At 35.2% G+C, this 25,077-nt stretch overlaps 1 protein-coding gene across 1 annotated transcript; it reads left to right on the forward strand.

Moving 5' to 3' along the window:
* The first annotated feature begins 377 nt into the window (after positions 1-377).
* Positions 378-24,163, forward strand: NaPi-T (Na[+]-dependent inorganic phosphate cotransporter). Its single transcript, XM_075310667.1, has 7 exons — positions 378-1,058; positions 5,695-6,056; positions 17,382-17,630; positions 17,711-18,166; positions 18,247-18,379; positions 23,127-23,368; positions 23,707-24,163. The coding sequence occupies exons 1-7, from the start codon at positions 1,049-1,051 to the stop codon at positions 23,947-23,949; spliced, it is 1,695 nt and encodes a 564-aa protein (XP_075166782.1). The 5' UTR covers positions 378-1,048; the 3' UTR covers positions 23,950-24,163.
* Positions 24,164-25,077: the final 914 nt, after the last annotated feature.

Consider the following 25,077-nt stretch of genomic DNA (forward strand, 5'->3'; position numbering starts at 1 on the left):
CCAGTTCTCCTGATAAAAAGAAATTTGTGTAATCAGCGTGCAAAAGTATTGACACAATAGTAAAAATGTGCGGAGAATTGTTGTTCTGTTTTTCCACACAACTTCCATGGGATTCCATGTTTTCTAATCAGCCAGCCTGTTGTCGTGTGCCATAGTTCTGTTGCGGCAATCCGCTTTGTAGTAAATCATGACAGTAGATATTCTCAGTATATTTACCTCTTAGCGTTTTGATAAAAGATTTTCTAAATGAAAAAAAAAGTGTAATCGAGGAGAAAGAACATTTTTCCTTATCACTGTGCTCACACAGAAAATATCAAACATTTTTATGGGAGAGCGAGTCGTTATTATGGGGATCCATGGCTAGGGAATGCATTCAGCTCGTGATATTCCTAACGAACAGATCAAATATCAGACTGGCAGGCTGGCGGTCAGTTTTTCCGTATTTCTTAGTCTCAGTTCCTCTATGCGATAGCTAGTGGCTAGACCTACGATCGTGTGACTATTTTCCCACCACGAGTTTACGAGTTTTTTCTTGCCGTGGGCCTCCACCTTTATGGCAGTGGAGGAGGAAAAACGTTATCTACGCCGCCGGTATTTTTTTCTAAGTTCAAGTTGAGTTTATGAAGCAAATGGAAAGAAATTAAAATAATCCAATTAAATTCAAGACTTAAATATACAAAAGATTTTTTTTTCGTTTTGATTTGACGGAATTAGGGTGGCTCTAAATTTAGTATAGTGTGGTGGAGATCAGAAATAAAATAAAGCAAACGATTTTGAATAATATTTCGCGCCGATTTTTTTTAAATTGTGAAAGTGTATAAAATTGCTAAAAAAAATTGAAAAAAAAAACAAAAAATATTATTAAAAAATGTTTCTTGAATAAGACCTCACATAATCACTGGATATAGCTAATATTTGTGGATTAGCTAAAGGAAGGTGCTAGAAAAGAGACGTGCTACAAACACTGAAAGAATTATAACAAAAAAAAAAAAATAAAATCTGATACCGGTTATCTGGGCCATAAACGGAAATAATTTTCTTTGTCACAATGGCTAATGGTAAGTACACTCTATGATCCTAATCTTAAAGATAGGGCACGGATTTTTATGGCATCCTTCAGTAATGTTGGAAAGTAAAAGTGGCAGAAAAATATACAATTTCACAAACATTTTGGCGTTGATAAAAAAACGAAAAATTACTGAGATTCCAAAAAGATATTTTTTTATCTTATAGGAAAAAAATATATTTTTTTGTTATATTTTGTTTGTTTGTTTTTTTTTTTTTTTTTTAATTTGGAAAAGAGTCGCCCTTTCGTGATTTTAAGAATGAGACAAACCCCAATTTTTTCTCCAGAAATTTTTGAATTTTGTGTTTATAAAAATTGGCATTATTAAATTGACCCTAATCTACTTTTAAAAATCGATCAGATGACTTTAAGTAATGAACAAAATCAACACTTTAACTCGCACCGAAAAAAGTAAACTGTTTTATAGGAAGAATAAATTGAACTTAATTTTGATACATATTTTGAGATTTCCCCAAAGCGTTGTTAAAACCAGGAAACCAGTAGTTCAGTCTTACTATTTTTGGGAATCGTACGAAAATTTTCATTTGCTTTAGTTCATATTGAACTTATGTGTATGGTCATCGAACTTTATACCCAAGTTTAGTTCATAAAATATTTGAAAAAAGTAATAAAATTTAACTACTAACAAATCATTTTTTTACAATAAAAATAAGTTACATTTAGCGTTAGTTTAACTATGGAAATTTTTTTCTGTGCGGTTGGTAAAAAGTACACTAAAAAAAGATGAATTATCTTTTATGAGGAACGAAATTTTAAACTAACGAAGATTACTTTCGACACTAAAACATTTTCTTTTAAACCAAATAGATTGTCCCCAGAGAACAAATGATCATCGCAAACATGTTTCAAGAGCAAAACCTGTTTGTTGCAACCATTAGATTTACTCGGATATTATATATATGATTTCGGCAAATACACGGACTAAAAAGACCGTTTTTTACATGTTTCGGTGTAAAAATTATATTGTTGGAACAAAAATTTTTAGCACATTATTGTTAAGTGCAAGCATATAATATTCATAAACTAGCATAACATGTGTGCGACATATATGATAATATGTTTGAACATATTATGTTTGGGACATAAGATTTTTTAAATATAATGTGTGTGGATGCAAACATATATTAATTCTGAAATTGCATATAAACATATATGTGTTTAGAAAGAAAGAGAGACCGAGCGAGTATGCTGCAAGTAAAAATAGGAAGTAACCAATTGGCGCCTTAAAAATATATACACACAAAGAAATTTTCATTAAAAGTTTTTTTTTCTTCTACCAGTGTATGCCTACGGTGAAACATAATATGTTTGAAGAATTATAAACAATATTTGTTTGAACCAATCCTGAAAATATGCTTGAAGCAGAATATATTTGGGAGTATATGTTACAGAAGGGAGGGTCTGCTCGTAAAGAACAGACTTCGTATAAATGGGGAATTTCGTTTGTTTAAAAGTTCACTCATCAACAATTTAAGGCTAGAGATAGTCGTTGCAACGCTTGTCATAAATTAAGATTTATTTGCTCTTAAAGAAAATACTTTGTAGCAACTTTGTCTAAAAGTTCGTTCCGGAGGAAAGTATGTTTTCTTTGGGTATATATATGGGAGCTAGATCTAAATGTGAACCGATTTTTCGGGCTTTTATTTAGAAGATTAAATTTTACCATCTTGGAGAAAGATAGATTTTAAGGTCGACATTATGGCCATATCTTAACTGGTTTCGATGATATTTTGTAGACTTAAGGAATAGTGCACGCAAAAAAATAATTCTTTCCTCCCAAACGAAATTTTAGATAAACAAAGTTCGTTTCTCATTTGCTTTTTGCTTTAAGGAAGTTTATTTGGAAAGAAAAGTATGTACTTTTTGTGATAAACGTTTATTCTTTTCCAGGATGTAAAAACAATTTCATAAAGACTAGCTAAAAAAACAATCTTTTCTGGCTAATTGCATTTTCCCTCACATCTTTCTCACTTCCACGAGGTTTTTTAGTTCTTAGCACATTTTTCTGTAATGCAAACAATGTAGAAGAAATTATTCGATTTTATAAATTTTTTAAATTTTACCTTTCGCCTGGACGGAGAATCGAACCGCGGACCATGCAATTTGTAAACCAGCACACTATCCACTGAGTTATGTAGCTGTTATTGTCATCAACAGACAATTATCCATATAAGTTATATTTATGTAGCATAGCTTGCGGCGCCCACGATCTGATTAAACAAACTTTATTTAACAGAAACATCATTTAGTTGGGCACCGTGGAGCAGTAGTTGCTACGTCCGTCTTGCATACCAAGGGTCCCGTGTTCGATCCCTGCTTCGACCGAACACCAACAATTTTTTGTTTGTTTTTTTTTTACACATATGTTATTCCTGATATGTTCGGAAGATTCCGAAAAGGTGTTCAACATTACATACTACTATATTAAATTTTTACTATGAAACTGTAAAATGTGTCTTATTAAAGACTTAAAGTCAGACAACAACAGTGCTTGATATAAACGAAATGGACTGTGTTGTTGGTTCAAGTATTTTTTTTTTTATTGAAAAAAAAAAAATAAAAGTTTAAAATTTTCGTAGAAATTCAAAAAGCTCTAACAATAGAAAAACGTTTTCGGTACACGTTTGCCAAACTTTTTTTCTTTGTGTGTGACAAATTTGAATACTATGACCACTAATTTGTAAATAAGCGTCTATATCGGACGATAAATATATATCAAAATTGGAAACGTTTTTTTTGCAAAAAAAAAAAATCAAAAACCCATTTTCATCAAAATCGGTTAATATTTGCGATCTGTATTTTGCGAACAACAAATACATGGACAGACGGACGGACACCAAGGGCTACATTGAAGTATATCAGGTCTACAACCAATATTTCTGGTAGATGAACATTATTATACTCTGACCTCTATATGTGTGAATAACAAATACATGGACAGAAGGACACCAAAGGCTAGATTTACTCACAAGATGTTTCTGAATCGATCGTTATATTTAATTAACCCTTTCACTACCGATGTCCCCTTAGAAGGACATTCGAAAAATACACCAAATTCTATTTTCCCACTTAGTTTCGATTTATTTCTTGATGTTATTTTAAAGTAGAGGCTTTAATCTAAATAATCTATAAATATTTTCCATATTGATGAGGTCTAAAATACATTTTTATGAACTTCTTTGGCAATAAACGAAAAATACGAAAATTTGAGAAAACTTTTCTACTGTATATTTCTAGTAAATGGAAATTCATACAAAAACTATAGCTGATACCTCTTCGGATTCTTTTTTGTATTTTTTTCTCACACTTTGAGGGATATTATAGGCCAAATAGCGCTTATTTTCGTAAGGCCATTTGGTTACAATTCAAGAATCAAGTTTTCAGAGCAAGCTCATATAGCTCTTGAAGTAATTGAGGTAGATTTTCCAAATGGCAATTTTTGTTCTACATGCTGTTAGTAAAAGTAAAAACAGAAGAAAAATTAAAGTTTTTAACATTAGGATTATTTCGGTAGTGAAAGGGTTAATGGGGCCTAGAACCAATATCTTCCGAACAATAAAAATACGCACAGACGGACATCAACGGCGAGATCGACTCAGGAGGTGGTTCTGAATCTATCGGTAATTTAATTTATGGGATTTCAAACAAATATCTTGTAAAGAATATTTACATTTCAAAATCTAAAAAACTTCCCGTCCTTGTGCAAAAAGAACACCCTCTATCAAAATTTAATCGAAATCTAGTAATAATTGCATCTTGCCAACAACAAATACATAGACAGACGGGCAGACGGACATCAAGAGCTAGATATACTCAGGCCTCTATGTGCGAACAACAAATGCATTGACAGAGGACCTCCAATGGCTAAATTTATTCTGGAGGTGAGGTGAAAATAAATACATGGACAAACAAACGGACAGGAGGATATTCAGAATCCATTGGTATATTTAATTTATGGGGTTTAAACCGGTATTTTGCGGCTAAATTTCAGGAAGTGATTTTGAATCGATTGGTCTAGAAATAATATCTTGGGTACACTAAACGCAAGGACTGACGGACAGAATGACGGATGGACACCAAGGGTTAGATTTATAAAGGAGGTGATTCTGAATCGATTAGTGTTTTAATTTATGGTGTCTAGGAGCAACATCTGGCAAACAACAACTAATACACGGATAGACGGGCTGTCAATCCGTCCAAGGATGTGCTAGATTTACTATGGAAGTGATTCTGTATTGATCGGTCTAGAAACTTGGAATTAATAAACGCAGACGGACATATGACGGACATAGACAACAAGGCTAGATTTATTAAATAGGTTATTCTGAATTGATCGATGTGTTTATTTCTGGTAGGCACATTTTTTTGCAGATCAAAGTTATTATACCCTGACCTTTATGCGCTTTAAGGAATTAAAATTAATTGATTCTAAAATTTTAGGTAAACAAAAATTTTGAGTACAAAGCTTGATCTTCAAAAACTCCGAAAAAAATAAATCAAAATCCACTCCATAAAAATTCAAGCCCTTTTTAATTATTTTGCAACATTGTTTTTAAGGCTCTTCATTAAATTTCTTTTCATCTCTTTTGCCTCTTTTCCTCCAACAGTTCAGGCACGTACCGTTTTGTGGTATTTGGTATTTGTTGGATTTGCTGTCAACTACATGATACGAATCAATCTAAATATAACAATTGTGGAAATGGTGGCTAATTCCAAAACGAAATCGATATCTCAAGTAACACAAGCGCCATCGAAATTAGCAGAATTATCAGCTACATTAGCTGGTGAAAACAGTATCAACGACAATAATGCCTCTACAGTTATGACATTACCGATAAACATTGGTGGTGGGAAAGTAGCAAGTTCACAAGAGAATAATACCGCTTCCGTGAGTTTGCATGACAATCATTATATAGAAGACAGTGAGCAACAGCAACAACAAGAACACCATCTGATAAATGCATCTCATGTAAGTATTAAAGGAATTTTTGGTGGTCAGACACGACTTCCAGTAGAAATTATGCTATATTTTAAGTAAAAAAGTCTTTAAAATAAAGTGTAGGAAAACATGTCCTATTTTTGAACGATTTTTTGCTTTGTAATCAAGATGCAAAAAGACAACAACAAATTTAAAGACTATTTTATTAATTTTAAAGAATTTTTCTGAATTATTAAAGTCAAGTTGACCTTAGCCCAAAAAATTTTTCTTTCATGTTATGATACCCATTTTTAAGTCAAATCACTTAATTATAGGAACAACACGACTTCATTTAAAATTGTATCGACTTTTGGACTGGGAAAAAACTTTATATTAGAGAAATGCGTCTTCTAAGCTAAGCAAAATTTGCATTCGTATTTTAAGGACAGTGCAAGTGATAAAATATGAGCAACTATTTTTGAAAAATGTGACTGTTTTTGCTTGTCTAGACAAATCCCGGAATGTACGGCGCAATCTTTCGGATCTCGGCAACCATAATCTGGCAACGCTATGTGTAGAAGAGGAACTATCTACCTACATATGAATCTGAGTATAATTGAATTCAACCGTGATCTGATTTAATTGTATGTGGTGGGTTATGATGCTATTCTTAGATATGTGTCACGAAATCTTTTTTGTTTTTTTTTGTATTCTTTTCCTTATTAAATTCAATTGATTTGTTTGTAGTCTTTTTCAAAAGAAAAACGAGAGATCGTTAACTAAACAGTAAACAAATTAGTTTGAGGTTAGGGGAAATACAGTAATCTCTCGCGACTGGTTCCGGAATTTGAGGACGTTAATCGAAACGACGTAAATCAAATTAAAAGTTGCTCATACTTACTCCTCAGTCCATTTAATTATGTATGTATGTGCGTGTACATAATAATAAACTTCAAAAATAAAGGTAATTCAGATTTTTATTCAAAAAAAAAAAAAAAAATAAATAAATAAATAAATAAATAAATGAATACATAAAAAACAACGCCAGTTCGACAATTGCGTTATATATGCAATATCAATCAGAATTTGACGAATTTTCGGTAAGAATTTCAGAAATAAATGTTTCGATGACATCATCGTTGCTACTTATTTCTCTTATGGAAGGCGTTTCTGATAAAGTTGGCAAAAAATCGACGACGTAAATCGAAGTTGGGTTGGGTTGGCAAAAACGCAACCCGAGGCGACATAAATCGAGGGTTTACTGTACTCAAGCCATAGATCTATAGTTTCCAATTTGACATTACGGGAATTTCCATCAAGTACACAAAAAAAAAAATTCATGAAAATTTTTCCAATTAAAATTTTAATTGAGTTTTAAAAATATTCAATTAAAATTTTAATAGATTCAACAAATTTTTAATTGAAACAAAAATCAATCACATAAATTAGTTGTATCAATTAATTTTTAATTGACTTTGATGTAATTGAAGACATTTCAATTAAAAATTAATTGGATCAATTAATTTCGTGATTGAAGACAAAAAATATTAACATAAAGGGTGATACGGTCAAAATTTGGTCAATATAAACTTGACGTAGTTCTTTCAATTTTGCATTAAAAAAACCTGAACACCCCTCATTTTGAAGGTGTGTGTGTAGAATGTTGCTCCTATTTTGATTTTGGAATTCACTCTTCAGTTGTCAAAATGCCGTTCAAGCAAGAAGAGCAGCGTATCAAAATTTTGCTCGCGCATCGCGAAAATCAGAGCTACTCGCACGCAAAGCTTGCAATATCGCTAAAAGTTGCCAAATCAACCGTTACAAATGTAACTAAAGTGTTTGGGGAACGTTTGTCGACAGCCAGGAAGTCTGGATCGGGGGGAAATCGAAAACCGGAAGCCGCTGAGACGACAAAGAGAGTTGCCGGTAGTTCCAAGCGAAACCCTAACCTCTCTCTCCGAGATGCCGCAAATAAGCTGGGTGTATTGTCTACAACCGTGCATCGAGCCAAAAAACGAGCCGGACTATCGACTTACAAGAAGGTAGTGACTCCAAATCGCGATGATAAACAAAATACGACGGCCAAAGCGCGATCCCGGAGGCTGTACACGACGATGCTGACGAAGTTTGACTGCGTGGTAATGGACGACGAAACCTACGTCAAAGCCGACTACAAGCAGCTTCCGGGACAGGAGTTTTATACGGCAAAAGGAAGGGGAAAGGTAGCAGATATTTTCAAGCACATAAAACTGCCAACAACCTGCAGGTGGTTCCCAAGGACAAGAACCCTCCCAACACGCCAGAGCTCCGCCCAATTGCGAAATACTGGGCTATTGTCAAGCGAAACTTAAAGAAAACCAAAAAACTGCTAAGGACGAGCAGCAGTTCAAGGCAAACTGGCTTTCTGCGGCGAAGAAGGTGGACAAGGTGGCTGTACAAAATCTGATGGCAGGTGTCAAGCGTGAGGCCCGGCAATTCGGATTTGGAAAAGCGAAAGCCTAACTGAATATTTTTCCAGAATTTTATACTAATTGAACTTGAAAAAGAAATTTAATTTGATTCTTTAAATAAACGATTTCACCGATTTACACGCGTTTTCCCTTGACCAAATTTTGACCGTATCACCCTTTATATTATTATTTTGCATGTATGAAATACATATAAGGCGACGTTTTGTCTGCGTTTTATTATTGTATGTTTTGATTTTTTTGTTTTTTGAATGAAAATAAGTTAATAATCATTATTATTAATTTATTATTAACCACTTGAAATACATTTGTTCGGAAATTTGGTTACTGTTCCAATTATCAACCACTTATCATTCTGATTTATTCGAAATAAACGATAATCTGAAATATATAAGAAAGTTACCACGTATTGTTTAAATTGATAAAGACCAAAAAAAAGAAGCCAACTATAAACATATGGTTATATGACAAGTTTACGGGTATTTGAAAGTTTTCAATATTTTCATTTACGTATATCAGTTCTAACATTTCAGGCTTATCAAGACTATCAGTTCCCTACTGATATCTTCCTAAAGGAATTACTCTTTTAACCCTTCTATGCGTGATGAGGTCCCGCAGGACCTTTTTGATTTTTATACCCTCCACCATAGGATGGGGGTATATTAACTTTGTCATTCCGTTAGTAACACATCGAAATATTGCTCTAAGACCCCATAAAGTATATATATTCTGGGTCGTGGTGAAATTCTGAGTCGATCTAAGCATGTCCGTCCGTCCGTCCGTCCGTCCGTCTGTTGAAATCACGCTAACTTCCGAACGAAAGAAGCTATCGACTTGAAACTTGGCACAAGTAGTTGTTATTGATGTAGGTCGGATGGTATTGCAAATGGGCAATATCGGTCCACTTTTACGTATAGCCCCCATATTAACGGACCCCCAAATTTGGCTTGCGCGGACTCTAAGAGAAGCAAATTTCATCCGATCCCGCTGAAATTTGGTACATGGTGTCAGCATATGATCTCTAACAATCATGCAAAAATTGGTCCACATCGGTCCATAATTATATATAGCCCCCATATAAACCGATCCCCCGATTTGGCTTGCGGAGCCTCTAAGAGAAGCAAATTTCATCCGATCCGGCTGAAATTTGGTACATGGTGTAAGTATATGGTATCTAATGACCATGCAAAAAATGGTCCTCATCGGTCCATAATTATATATAGCCCCCATATAAACCGATCACCAGATTTGACCTCCGGAGCCTCTTGGAAGACCAAAATTCATTTGATTCAGTTGAAATTTGGTACGTGGTGTTAATATATGGCCTCAAACACCCGTGCAAAAATTGGTCGAAATCAGTCCCTAATTATATATAGCCCTCATATAAACCGATCCCCAGATTTGACCTCCGGTGCCTTTTGGAGAAGCAAAATTCATCCGATCTGGTTGAAATTTGGTACGTGGTGTTAGTATATGATATTTAACAGCCTTGCCAAAAGTGGTCCATATCAGTCCATAATCATATATATCCCCCATAGAAATCGATCCCGAGATTTGGTTTTGGAGCCTCTTGGAGGAGCAAATTTCATCTGAGTCAGTTGAAATTTGGTACATTGTGCTACTATATGGCCGTTAACAGCCATGCCTAACTAGGTCCATATCGGTCTATAGTTATATATAGCCCTCAGATAAATCGATCCCCAATCACACAAAAATTGGGCCATATAAAGTTTATAATTGTATATAGCCCCCATATAAGCGACCCACTTATTTCAATTCTGGCTCTCTACGTACCGTGCCAAAGTCCACATCGATTCATAATTATTTGTAGACGTACCTATACATACCTTTTTTGTCTAATATATACCACGTATGGACTAACTCACAATTTAGAAAACGATGTTAAGTCGTTTTATGATTCCACAACGCAAGTAATTCGATTGTGGATGACAGTCTTTCGTAGAATTTTCTAGGCAATCCATGGTGGAGGGTAAATAAGATTCGGCCTGGCCGAATTTACGGCCGTATATACTTGTTATTCATATATATCTTTATCTTTTATATGATTTGCAGCGTGATGGTTTATGACTTCTTGTATTGAAGTGTTTTAAGTTGAAAACTTTACATTTTTATGTGATTGAATCAGTAAATCGGTTTTTATCATTATTTGAAAAAGTTTAGTGCGATTCTGCGTGATGAGGTCCAATGGGACCTACCACTAATTACATTAGTGGTTTTAGCACAGTTTAAAAAGCACCGTAAAGATATTGCGATTTTTTTTTTGGGAACAATTAATAACACTAAGATCCAATATTTGGAAGAATTTGTCATTTTTGAAGTTTCCATTGGTTTCGTTGCTTGGTAGTACATAATTTTATGTCTTACGTGGATATATCCACTATAGTGAAACTACTAGTGCAAATAAGTTATTTGAACTTCATAGATATCGTGGTCGATCTAAGTTTTTATATTTCTATACATGTTCCAGACCCATCGACTCCCGGAATTTGGCAAGATATGCCTCAGTTTGGATCAATGAAACGCACTAAAAAAATCGTATTGTTTGTTCTTCAAAAATCCAGTTTGTACAGAATATTCAACTACGAAAACAACATATTGTTGCTTGGTACGTAAAAGGATACTTATAGGTACCACGTGTGCGACAAACATTGGAGCCTCTAGAATACTTATCAAAATTTCATCAACATCATCTGTGTCCTATTAAAAATTAAAGAAAACTCCATATTTACAAACAAATATTTATATATGTAATTTGTGCGTCACAGAAGAGCCCACCTACAGTAAATAATCGAAAAATATCATAGGGACAACCTCTCTCTCTTTTTATACCCTCCACCATAGGATGGGGTATATTAACTTTGTCATTCCGTTAGTAACACATCGAAATATTGCTCTAAGACCCCATAAAGTATATATATTCTGGGTCGTGGTGAAATTCTGAGTCGATCTGAGCATGTCCGTCCGTCTGTCTGTTGAAATCACGCTAACTTCCGAACGAAACAAGCTATCGACTTGAAACTTGGCACAAGTAGTTGCTATTGATGTAGGTTGGATGGTATTGCAAATGGGCCATATCGGTCCACTTTTACGTATAGCCCCCATATAAACGGACCCCCAAATTTGGCTTGCAATTGCTCTGAAAGGAGCAAACTTCATCCGATCAGGCTGAAATTTGGTACATGGTGTTAGTATATGGTCTCACATAACCACGCAAAAATTGGTCCATATCGGTCCACTTTTACGTATAGCCCCCATATAAACGGACCCCCAAATTTGGCTTGCGATTGCTCTAAAAGAAGCAACTTTCATCTGATCAGGCTGAAATTTGGTACATGGTGTTAGTATATGGTCTCACACAACCATGCAAAAATTGGTCCATATCGGTCCACTTTTACGTTTAGCCCCCATATAAACGGATCCCCAAATTTGGCTTGCGATTGCTCTAAAAGAAGCAAATTTCATTCGATCAGGCTGAAATTTGGTACATGGTGTTAGTATATGGTCTCACACAACCTTGCAAAAATTGGTCCATATCGGTCCACTTTTACGTATAGCCCCCATATAAACGGACCCCCAAATTTGGCTTGCGATTGCTATAAGAGAAGCAAATTTCATCCGATCCGGCTGAAATTTAGTACATGGTGTTGGTATATGTTCTCTAATGACCAAGCAAAAATTGGTCCATATCGACCCATAATTATATATAGCCCCCATATAAGCCGATCCCCAGATTTGACCTCCGGAGCCTCTTAGAGGAGCAAAATTCATCCGATCCGGTTGAAATTTGTAACATGGTGTTAGAATGTGGTCTCTAACAAACACGCAAGAATTGGTCCATATCGGTTCATAATTATATATAGCCCCCATATAAACCGTTCCCCAGATTTGATCTCCGGAGCCTCTGGGAGGAGCAAAACTCATCCGATCCTGTTGAAATTTGCAACGTGGTGTTAGTATAAGGCCGCTAATAACCATGCCAAAATTGGTCCATATCGGTCTATTGTTATATATAGCCGATCCCCAATCACACAAAAATTGGTCCATATCGGTTCATAATCATGGTTGCCACTCGAGCCAAAAAAAATCTACCAAAATTTTATTTTTATAGAAAACATTGTCAAAATGTTATTTCTATAGAAATTTTTTTCAAAATTTTATTTCTATACAAAATTTTGTCAAAACGTTATTTCTATAGAAAATTTTGACAAAATTTTATTTCTATACAAAATTTTGACAAAATTTTATTTCTATAGAAATTTTTTCCAAATTTTATTTCTATAGAAAATTTTGTCAAAATTTTACTTCTATAGAAACTTTAAACTTAATTATATACGTATTTAATCGGCCTTTTTTAGTTTAATATATACCACGTATGGACTATGTGGTATATATTACGGTGTTAGGAAGTTTTAAGATACCGTGCCATCGGCTTCAGTAGAAGTTTCTACGCAATCCATGGTGGAGGGTACATAAGCTTCGGCCTGGCCGAACTTACGGCCATATATACTTGTTTTATTGTAGGTCCCATGGGACCTCATCACGCTGGTATCGATTCATACACACAAACACAAAGGTTATCCAGGGCTGTGAAGTTAGAGTCTAAGAATTTTTCTGGAGTCAATATAGCAGGAAAATTGTCCAATTACGCTATGGTAATATCCGATCTTCTGTTTTGACTTCTTTAGCGCATCGAAGGCACAATTTTCAGCCCATAGGTGTGAAGTTTAAAATCTGCAGTTGTTTTTCAAAATTATTTGCTTCAAATTTGGTGATTTTATAAACGTACCAATATATTTTGACATAGCCATTGCTATTATAATTTTTCAAAATTCTAGCTTAGAAAATTTGATTGGAATATAAATTTAATTGTAAGATTGGTTGTACAACTAATCTCATTACCAAACGGATAACTTCAATTTGATTTTATAATAAATAATTGTCCGCCGCCGAATAGACAAATTTATATCGGCTTAGTCGTCAAGCCACCGCCGCTTGAGGCAAAAATTTAGAGTCAACCTCAGCCGACAAAAATGGGTAGGTTTCGTTCTCTGGTCTTGAGTGTGCTGGTGTTGACACCTGTTGGTTTGCGGTCGAAATGTTTATCTGTCCAGGGCTATATACTGTTTTTAGTATATTTTCGGTCGTTACGATGGCTCACACGGTTATTATCGGCGCCGTTTTGAGTTCTGGTAGCCAATCGAAGATGTAAAATTCAGCTTACCTCTTTAACATGTAAACCCGATCATTTTGTTTGTAGTTTGTGTACAATTTTGAATGGCTTCGCATCGGAGAAAACCAAATCCGGCAACTGATCACTTTCGTGCAAGCGAAACATCTACTTGTCTCTTTTCAGGCTAACTTTTTTTGTGCGTCGGTAAGATGTTGCAGTTTTCGAACTTCAATGCCTTTAGTCCAAGCTCATTTTTCAGTATGTGTTGCATAGCGATAAGTTCAGCACATGATCAAATATGGGCTTCACTTTTCGGATTATTTCTTACCATTTAACGTTAGCGTTTTTCGTGTCCACTTTTTAGACGCGAAGCAACACTGCCAGTGTCACGGTAAAAATACGAACAAAAGATTTTTTGACATGCTGGAGGGCTCTAACGATAGCCATTTGTACACAGAAAAACATTTCACGAAAATTTTTCCAATTAAAGTCCTTATTGAGTTATAAACAAGCAAGGAAAGTCTAAAGTCGGGCGGGCCGACTATATTATACCCTGCACCACTTTGTAGATCTAAATTTTCGATACCATATCACATCCGTCAAATGTGTTGGGGGCTATATATAAAGGTTTGTCCCAAATACATACATTTAAATATCACTCGATCTGGACAGAATTTGATAGACTTCTACAAAATCTATAGACTCAAAATTTAAGTCGGCTAATGCACTAGGGTGGAACACAATGTTAGTAAAAAACAAGTAAGTAAAGTCTAAAGTCGGGCGGGGCCGACTATATTATACCCTTCACCCCTATGTTGGCCAAAATTTGTGTTACCATCTCAACTACTTGCGAAATTTCACGTAAATGTGAGTATAACTTTGGCCCCCCTGGTCATATGTGTGCAAATCGGACGGAAGATATATATAGGAGCCATATCTAAATCTGAACCGTTTCAACCAAATTTGACACAATTACCGATATTACTAAACGCATTCCTTGTGCAAAATTTGAAGCAAATCACGGCAAAACCCTGGATTTTGAGACCATATAAGTTCAAATCGGACAAAAGATATGGGAGCTATATCTAAAACTGAATCGCACATACAATAGTATCGTTAAAAGTACTGCTTGTGCAAAATTTGAAGTAAGGACAAAACTCTGGCTTTTGAGACCATATAAGTCCAAATCGGGCGAAAGATATATATATGTGAGCTATATCTAAATCTGAACCGATTTTAACAAAATTTGACACACTTAAAGATACTATTAAAAGTTCCCGTTGTGCAAAATTTGAAGCAAATCACGGCATATAAGTTCAAATCGGACGAAAGATATATATGGGAGCTATATCTAAATTTGAACCGAATTCAATCAAATTTACCAAGCATTGGTAGACTGTCAATTTTACCCTCTGTGCAAAATTTCACGAAGATCGGTAGTAAACTTTGGCCTCTGTGGTCATATAAGACTAAATCGGACGAAAGATATATATGGGAGCTATATCTAAATCTGAACCGATTTTTTTCCAAAACCGATAGCGATTGTCTCTGTCCCAAGAAACGGCCCTATGTCAAATTTGACGACGATCGGACTTAAATTGCGAGCTGTACTTTGCGCACAAAATTACATATACAGACAGACGGACAGACAGACGGACGGACGGACAGACAGACAGACGGACGGACAGACAGACAGACGGACATCGCTAAATCGACTCAGAATTTAATTCTAAGCCGATCGGTATACTAAAAGACGGGTCTATGACCACTATTTCTTGGCGTTACATACAAATGCACAAACTTATTATACCCTGTACCACAGTAGTGGTGAAGGGTATAAATATGGGAAACATTTAAATCTGAAGCAATTTTAAGGAAACTTCGCAAAAGTTTATTTATGATGTATCGCTCGATATATATGTATTAGAAGTTTTGGAAAATTAGAGTAATTTTTACATCTTTTCGAAAAAGCAGTGGCGATTTTACAAGGGAAATGTTGACATTTTGACCATTTTTGTCGAAATCAGAAAAACATATATATATGGGAGCTATATCTAAATCTTTACCTATTTTAACCAAATTTGGCACGCATAGCTACAATGCTAATTCTACTCCCTGTGCAAAATTTCAACTAAATCGGAGTTAAAAATTGGCCTCTGTGGTCATATATGGGAGATATATCTAAATCTGAACCAATTTAAACCAAATTTGGCACGCATAGCTACAATGCTAATTCTACTCCCTGTGCAAAATTTCAACTAAATCGGAGTTAAAAATTGGCCTCTGTGGTCATATATGGGAGCTATATCTAAATCTGAACCGATTTCAACCAAATTTGGCACGCATAGCCACAATGCTAATTCTACTCCTTGTGCAAAATTTCAACTAAATCGGAGCAAAAAATTGGCCTCTTTGGTCATATGAGTGTAAATCGGGCGAAAGCTATATATGGGAGCTATATCTAAATCTGAACCGATTTCAACCAAATTTGGCTCGCATAGCTACAATGCCAATTCTACTCCCTGATATGAGTGTAAATCGGGCGAACGATACATATGGGAGCTATATCTAAATCTGAACCGATTTCAATAAAATTAGGCACACTTGACTATACTACTAATTGTACTCCTAGTGCAAAATTGCAACCAAAGTGGGGTAAAATTCTGGCTTCTGGGACCGTATTAGTCCATATCGGGCGAAAGATATATATGGGAGCTATATCTAAATCTGAACCGATTTCTTCCAAAATCAATAGTGTTCTATTCTGAACCAAAACACATACTTGTGCCAAATTTTAAGTCGATTGGACTAAAACTGCGACCTAGACTTTGATTACAAAAATGTGTTCACGGACAGACGGACATGGCTATATCGACTCAGGAGCCCACCCTGAGCATTTTTGCCAAAGACACCATGTGTCTATCTCGTCTCCTTCTGGGTGTTGCAAACATATGCACTAACTTATAATACCCTGTTCCACAGTGTGGCGCAGGGTATAAATATGGGAAACATATAAATCTGAAGCAATTTTAAGGAAACTTCGCAAAAGTTTATTTATAATTTATCGCTCGATATATATGTATTAGAAGTTTAGGAAAATTAGAGTCATTTTTACATCTTTTCGACAAAGCAGTGGCGATTTTACAAGGGAAATGTTGGCATTTTGACCATTTTTGTCAAAATCAGAAAAGCATATATATGGGAGCTATATCTAAATCTTAACCGATTTCAACCAAATTTGCAACGCATAGCTACAATGCTAATTTTACTCCCTGTGCAAAATTTCAACTAAATCGGAGTTAAAAATTGGCCTCTGTGGTCATATGAGTGTAAATCGGGCGAAAGCTATATATGGGAGATATATCTAAACCTGAACCGATTTCAACCAAATTTGGCCCGCATAGCTACAATCCTATTATTGCCATCACGTTAGCTCATTCTCATGCTATGAATGCTCTCTCGATGACTCTCAAACTTTCTTTCCTATGCCATCATAGCAAAGGCCAAATACAACTACAGACACAAACAAAACAAGAGCTATTCAAACTAGCTCAATAACGTCGATAATTAAAAAAACACTATTTTTTCCGTAAGCCTTAATGCTATTCGGATACTCGGAGTTGATTCGGGTTATTCTTGTGCTATAGGAAATGTCTCTATAATCCCTCAAAACAAAGGGTACTGAATTTTCTAAAATGTTCACTATTGGTTTTTCAGACAACTACTGATGAACATCAAGGATTCAATTGGAATGAATATCAACAGGGTTTGGTATTGGGTTCATTTTTCTGGGCCCATTGGGTGACACAGATACCTGGAGGAATATTGGCCAAAAAATATGGTACCAAACTAGTATTCGGCCTTTCCAATGCCATAGGATGTTGGATGTGTTTCCTAATACCAGCAGTTTCCCATTGGGATTATAGGGCTTTGATATTGCTTAGGGTAATACAAGGACTCATTACTGTAAGTATTAACTAATCCTGGGAATATATTCTTGGAGTAGATATTTGTTAACTTTTAATTTATCTATTTTTTATTTCTAGGGTCTAGCATGGCCCGCTATGCATGTGCTCACCGCCAAATGGATACCACCCAATGAACGTAGTAAATTTGTCACTGCCTATTTGGGTAGCTCAGTGGGTATTGCTGTATTCTATCCCCTCTTTGGCTATGTCATGCATTGGAGTTCTTGGGTTTGGGTTTACCACTTTTGTGGTATTATTGGTTCTCTATGGTGGTTTGGTTGGTTATTCTTTGTCTATGATACACCAGCTCAACATCCGCGCATAAGTGAATCTGAAGTACGTTATATTGAAAAGTCTTTGGGAGCTTCGGTTCAAAACTCGGCAGCAGTGGGTACACCTTGGATGGATATTTTAACATCCAGACCAGTTTGGATGAATGTTGTAGCTCAATGGGGTGGTATCTGGGGTCTATTCACATTGATGACCCAAGCTCCTACATATTTCCGTGTCATACACAATTGGAATATCAGAGCGGTATGTTTTTATAAAATATAGGAGAAATGATTTCCTGGAAGATTTTAATGGAATTTTTTGTTTTTGTTTTTTTTTTTTAGACTGGAGTATTATCAGGATTGCCGCATTTAATGCGAATGCTTTTTGCTTATGTGTTTTCCTCATTTGCCGATTATCTTTTGCGAACCGAAAAGATGAGCCGTACCAATATAAGAAAATTAGCCACCGCAATATGTAAGTACTAATGGAATTATCAAACATTTCGTGGAATGATAAGAGAGACACCAAAGAACTCTGGATGTTTTAGTAGGAAATAACAGAGAATTAAGATGACCCATTTTTGTCGTTAGCAGCTGGTATTATGTTATCGGCACCGTGAAAATAATAAATCAATCGTCGGTTTTTTTTAATATGTGGTTTAATAGCAGAGAATGAAGCCGATACACTTATGTAGGTGGCCATTGACAATAAATTTTTGCCCTAAGCGAAACTTGCATGGTGGAAAATAAAATAATTATAAGCTACTTTTTTAAATTTTAATAAATAGATTTTTATTATTTGGCCATATTTACGATGGCGGTGTCGATTGGACAAAAGATGGCAGGTCGAATCGCCGAATTTAGCCTCCGCGGACCAAAATTCTCCACGCCGATTACGAAGGGAAAATTGATGGTGATAGTATCAGCACAAATTAACAAAACTACCAACTAAAACACATGAATGCTGTTAATTCAATGATATTTATTTCATTGAAAATTAAATTGAAATTTAATATTTAATTTAATTTCGGTTTATCAAATATAAACAATTTTATTACATACTTTTAGGTGGTGTGTTATTTATTAAGACACCTATCATTTTCGTAATCTTAACGTCAAAAATCTAAAAAGTATGACATTTAGTGGCACAACGGTGACACTTGTTATTAGAAACCTTGCTCAATAGACATTTTTAACCAAATTTGGCATGTGTTGCAAGAATGTTAGTCCTGCTCTCTGTGCAAAACTTTAGGTAAATCGGAGTGAAATTTTGACTTCTGGGGCCATAGTTTGTATCGGACGAAAGATACATATGGCTGCTATATCTAAATCTGAACCAATTTCAACTAAATTTGGCATGCATAGTAAAAATGTTATTTCCATTTCCTGTGCACAATTTTAAGTAAATCGGAGGAAAATTTTGATCTACGATGGTCATATCTGTAAATCGGACGACAGATATATATGGGAGCTATATCTAAATCTGAACCGATTTCAACCAAATTCGGTATGCATATTTATAATGCTAGTTCTACTCCTTGTGCAAAAATGTTCGTAACTCGGGGTAAAACTTTGGCCTCTGGGGCCATGGGAGTTTAAATCGGACGAAAGCTATATATGGGAGCTATATCTAAATCTGAACCGATTTCAACCAAATTCGGTGTGCATGTTTACAATGTTAATTCTACTCCCTGTGCAAAATTTCAAGTAACTCGAAGTAAACATTTGGTCTCTGGGGCCATAGGAGTGTAAATCGGGCGAAAGCTATATATGGGAGCTATATCTAAATTTGAACCGATTTCAACCAAATTCGGTACGCATATTTATAATGTTAATTCTACTCCTTGTGCCCCTGAGGCCATAGGAGTGTAAATCGGGTGAAAGCTATATATGAGAGTTATATCTGAATCTGAAGAATTTAATTCCAAGCCGATCGTTATACTAAAAGGTGGGTCTATGTCTACTCCTTCTCGGCGTTACATACAAATGCACAAACTTATTATACCCTGTACCACAGTAGTAGTGAAGGGTATTAAAATCTTATTTAAAAGTTAATAATAATTACTTTTTCGAGATCCCAATAAATTCCGAGATTTGCGATTAATCCCATGCCAAAAATCCTGGGATTTTGGGATTTATATATAGCACTAATCACGCAAATTAATTAATATTTTTCGTAAATTTTCATCCCGGATTATTAAGGATATGATCGGTCACGGATGAATGTGACGCCTGAAAATATGCTAAGAATTTTTTTATCAGTGTTAGATAACAGGTTGGCTGATAAGTCCCCGGTCTGACACATAGATGGCGTCGCTAGTATTAAATGCATATTATTTTTATATAGTACCAACCTTAAAATGATTCGTGTCAAAATTTGACGTCTGTAAGTCAAGTAGTTTGTGAGATAGAGCGTCTTTTGTGAAGCAATTTTTGTTATTGTGAAAAAAACGGAAAAAAAGGAATATTTTGTTTTGATAAAATACTGCTTTCTGAAGGGAAAAAATACGGTGGAAGCAAAAACTTGGCTTGATAATGAGTTTCCGGACTCTGCCCCAGGGAAATCAACAGTAATTTATTGGTATGCAAAATTCAAGCGTGGTGAAATGAGCACGGAGGACGGTGAACGCAGTGGACGCCCGAAAGAGGTGGTTACCGACGAAAACATCAAAAAAATCCACAAAATGATTTTGAATGACCGTAAAATGAAGTTGATCGAGATAGCAGAGGCCTTAAAGATATCAAAGGAACGTGTTGGTCATATCAATCATCAATATTTGGATATGCGGAAGCTCTGTGCAAAATGGGTGCCGCGCGAGCTCACATTTGACCAAAAACAACAACGTGTTGATGATTCTGAACGGTGATTGCAGCTGTTAACTCGTAATACACCCGAGTTTTTCCGTCGATATGTGACAATGGATGAAACATGGCTCCATCACTATACTCCTGAGTCCAATTGAAAGTCGGCTGAGTGGACAGCGACCGGTGAACCGTCTCCGAGGCGTGGAAAGACTCAAAAGTCCGCTGGCAAAGTAATGGCCTCTGTTTTTTGGGATGCGCATGGAATAATTTTTATCGATTATCTTGAGAAGGGAAAAACCATCAACAGTGACTATTATATGGCGTTATTGGAGCGTTTGAAGGTCGAAATCGCGGCAAAACGGCCCCATATTAAGAAGAAACAAGTATACACGGCCGTAAGTTCGGCCAGGCCGAAGCTTATGTACCCTCCACCATGGTTTGCGTAGAAACTTCTACTGAAGACTGTCATCCACAATCGAATTATTTGGGTTGCGGTAACTTTTGCCGATGACAAGGTATCTTAAAACTTCCTAATACCGTAATATATACCACGTAGTCCATACGTGGCCGATTAAATACGTATGTAATTAAGTTTGACAAAATTTTCTATAGAAATAAAATTTTCATAAAATTTTTATAGAAGTAAAATTTTGACAACATTTTCTATAGAAATACGATTTAACAAAATTTTCTATAGAAATAATATTTTGACAAAATTTTCTAAAAAATAAAATTTTTACAAAATTTTCAAAAGATTTAAAATTTTGACAAAATTCTCTATAGAATTAAAATTTTGACAACATTTTCTGCAGAAACAAAATTTTGCCAAAATTTTCTATAGAAATAAAATTTGACAAAATTTTCTATAGAAATAAAATTTTGCTAGATTATTTTTATTATATGGACCAATTTTTGTGTGATTGGGGATCGGCTATATATAACTATAGACCGATATGGACCAATTTTGGCATTGTTATTAGCGGCCATATATTAACACCACGTTGCAAATTTTAACCGGATCGGATGAATTTTGCTCGTCCAAGTGGCTCCGGAGTTCAAATCTGGGGATCGGTTTATATGGGGGCTATATATAATTATGGACCGATATGGACCAATTTTTGCATGGTTGTTAGCGACCATATACTAATACCACGTACCAAATTTCAGCCGTATCGAATGAAATTTGCTTCTCTTTGAGGCTCCGCAAGCCAAATCTGGAGATCGGTTTATATGGGGGCTATATATAATTATGGACCGATATGGACCAATTTGTGCATGGTTGTTACAGACCATATCCTAACACCATGTACCAAATTTCAGGCGGATCGGATGAAATTTGCTTCTCTTAGAGCAATCGCAAGCCAAATTTGGGGGTCCGTTTATATGGGGGCTATACGTAAAAGTGGACTGATATGGACCAATTTTTGCATGGTTGTTAGAGACCATATACTAACACCATGTACCAAATTTCAGCCGGATCGGATGAAATTTGCTTCTCTTAGAGCAATCGCAAACCAAATTTTAGGGGTCCGTTTATATGGGGGCTATACGTAAAAGTGGACCGGTATGGACCAATTTTTGCATGGTTGGTAGAGACCATATATTAACACCATGTACCAAATTTCAGCCGGATCGGATGAAATTTGCTTCTCTTAGAGCAATCGCAAGCCAAATTTCGGGGTCCGTTTATATGGGGGCTATACGTAAAAGTGGACCGATATGGCCCATTTGCAATACCATCTGACCTACATCAATAACAACTACTTGTGCCAAGTTTCAAGTCGATAGCTTGTTTCGTTCGGAAGTTAGCGTGATTTCAACAGACGGACGGACGGACATGCTTAGATCGACTCAGAATTTCACCACGACCCAGAATATATATACTTTATGGGGTCTTAGAGCAATATTTCGATGTGTTACAAACGGAATGACAAAGTTAATATACCCCCATCCTATGGTGGAGGGTATAAAAAGTGTTGTTCTACCAAGACAACGCACCGTGCCACAAGTCATTGAGAACGATGGCAAAAATTTATGAATTGGGCTTCGAATTGCTTCTCCACCCACCGTATTCTCCAGATCTGGCCCCAGCGACTTTTTCTTGTTCTCAGACCCCAAAAGCATGCTCGCAGGGAAAAAATTTGGCTGCAAAGAGGTGATCGCCGAAACTGAGGCCTATGTTGAGGCAAAACCGAAGGAGTACTACAAAAATGGTATCAAAAAATTGGAAGGTCGTTATAATCGTTGTATCGCTCTTGAAGGGAACTATGTTGAATAATAAAAACGAATTTTGATAAAAAAAATGTGTTTTTCTTTGTTAGACCGGCGACACGACTCACGCGTGAGTCACGTGCACATCTCTAGTGTAAACAAATGAATGTATTTCTAATCACCTTAATTTTGGTCTCTTCTTTCAGGTTGTATCGTTAAAGGTTTAGTTGTGGTAGCTTTGGCCTATTTCGGCCATAATTCAACAGCAGCTATTGTACTATTAACTCTGGCCACAATGTTCCATGGGGCTGTGTCATCAGGGCCCTTAGCATCGATTGTGGATATAGCACCCAACTTTGCCGGTATAGTATTGGGTATCAGTGGAATGATTGGTGTATTACCGGGATTTATATCACCCTACATAGTGGGTATACTGACATTGGGAAATGTAAGTTTTCAACACGACTTTATTTACAAAATGCAGAAAAGGAATATGATCAGCTCAAACATAATGTTACTCTCTCTCTCTCAAGTGGAAAAATTGAACTTTGTAGTCAAAAAATATTGTTTTCCCGCCAAACATTCTTAGCAAGATCAGATACATAATTTAGCATGGTTAGGACGAATATGTAACATGTTCCCCATGAAAAGTAACATTAAACATGGTTGAGGTCGTAATATTTCTTTCTCTCGCTTCACGTGTATTATTATTAAATTTAATTTGAATTTTAATTATAATTTTTAATTACTAATATTATTAATACTATTGTGTTTTTCCATCTATAGCAAACATTTGAATCCTGGAGACATGTATTCCTTATTTGTGCCTCGATGTTAATTGGTAGTGGCATTCTCTATGTTATCTTTGCTGACTCAACTTTACAAAAATGGAATGATTATAACTCGCTGAAGGATGATAAGGAATTGAATCTTTTGAACAAAGTTAAGGATCCCTTAAATGAGAAACAAATGATAGATGAATATCTTAAGACTGATAAAGGTGAACATAAAATCCAAAGTTCCTCATAACAACAAGTCATAGAAAAAAGATAATGAACAATTATTTTATTTTAATTTATATAAAATAAAATTTTGTGTTGTTTTAGCAATTAAGTTGAGGAGATATTTTTGTGATATTTATAATAGTTAAGTATATAGAAATGTGCTTATTCCAAAATTATAATAAGAACAAAATAATAAAATGAATTAAAAATATCTTTATGTAGTAAAATAATAAACCAAATTTGCTATTTACTTAAATAAACAAACAAAATTTTTTAGGACAAACATTTTTTGGTTTCAACCATAGGATTTATTACTGCCCCCACAAAAAAAAATAAAGTGTTTTCATGTAGTTTTATCACCTTATAAATTAGCCCACAACTAATCTGGATCTTAAGAATAATATTTTTCATAGTAGATTACGTAAATATTTAAGTAAATATTTATTAAATAAACTATTTACTTGAAATGGGGAAAGGTAATTTTTAAAGTTGAGTTACCCCCATAATCTCTAAAATAGCGTGAAATGTCAACAGATAACCATACTTTCTAGTTGTCAATCCATTCGTCCGTCCGTCCGTCCGTCTGTCCATCCATTCACCCGTCATTGTTTTCCCAAAAAACCTTTTTTTTTTGTTTTTGTTTTTGTTTTTAAGTAAATACCTCAAGATTTATATTGACAACAAATGTTTTCGTAGTCAAGCTGACCTTTGCTTTAGATAAGTTTTTAATATGGGGTAATTAGGTGACAACAATATTGCGATGACTTGATAACATGTAGACATTTAGATGTGTTACTATCTCTTGACAACTCGTTTGGTAAATATTTTCGAATTAGACCTTAATAAACCTTAGGGACTTATAATAAGAATACGATAGTATTTTTATATAGAGGCAAATTATCTAACATTACCTTATTGTAGATATTAATGTTGTGAGGGAGATTAGAAAATACCATAATCAATAGACTTAGTAATGGGACATAGGAAAAGATTAATATACCCTTCAGTCTTTATAAAGAAATCCAGAACAAAATCGGCTATAGCCGATTTTCGCAGTGGAATTTAATAATATTTGGATGATGCATACGTTGACTCTTCATCGTAGCATTTGACATTTTTTAAGGATTTTGTCATTGCATCAAAGATGCTGCTT

The sequence above is a fragment of the Haematobia irritans genome, chromosome 5 (genome assembly GCF_050003625.1).
Source record: "Haematobia irritans isolate KBUSLIRL chromosome 5, ASM5000362v1, whole genome shotgun sequence".
NCBI classification, from domain to species: domain Eukaryota; kingdom Metazoa; phylum Arthropoda; class Insecta; order Diptera; family Muscidae; genus Haematobia; species Haematobia irritans.

Excerpts from the sequence above, each read along its gene's own strand:
- NaPi-T (XM_075310667.1), top strand. Across the intron at positions 6,057-17,381 it reads ATCTGATAAATGCATCTCAT|ACAACTACTGATGAACATCA; the intron begins GTAAGTATTAAA and ends TTGGTTTTTCAG. Across the intron at positions 23,369-23,706 it reads GTATACTGACATTGGGAAAT|CAAACATTTGAATCCTGGAG; the intron begins GTAAGTTTTCAA and ends TTCCATCTATAG.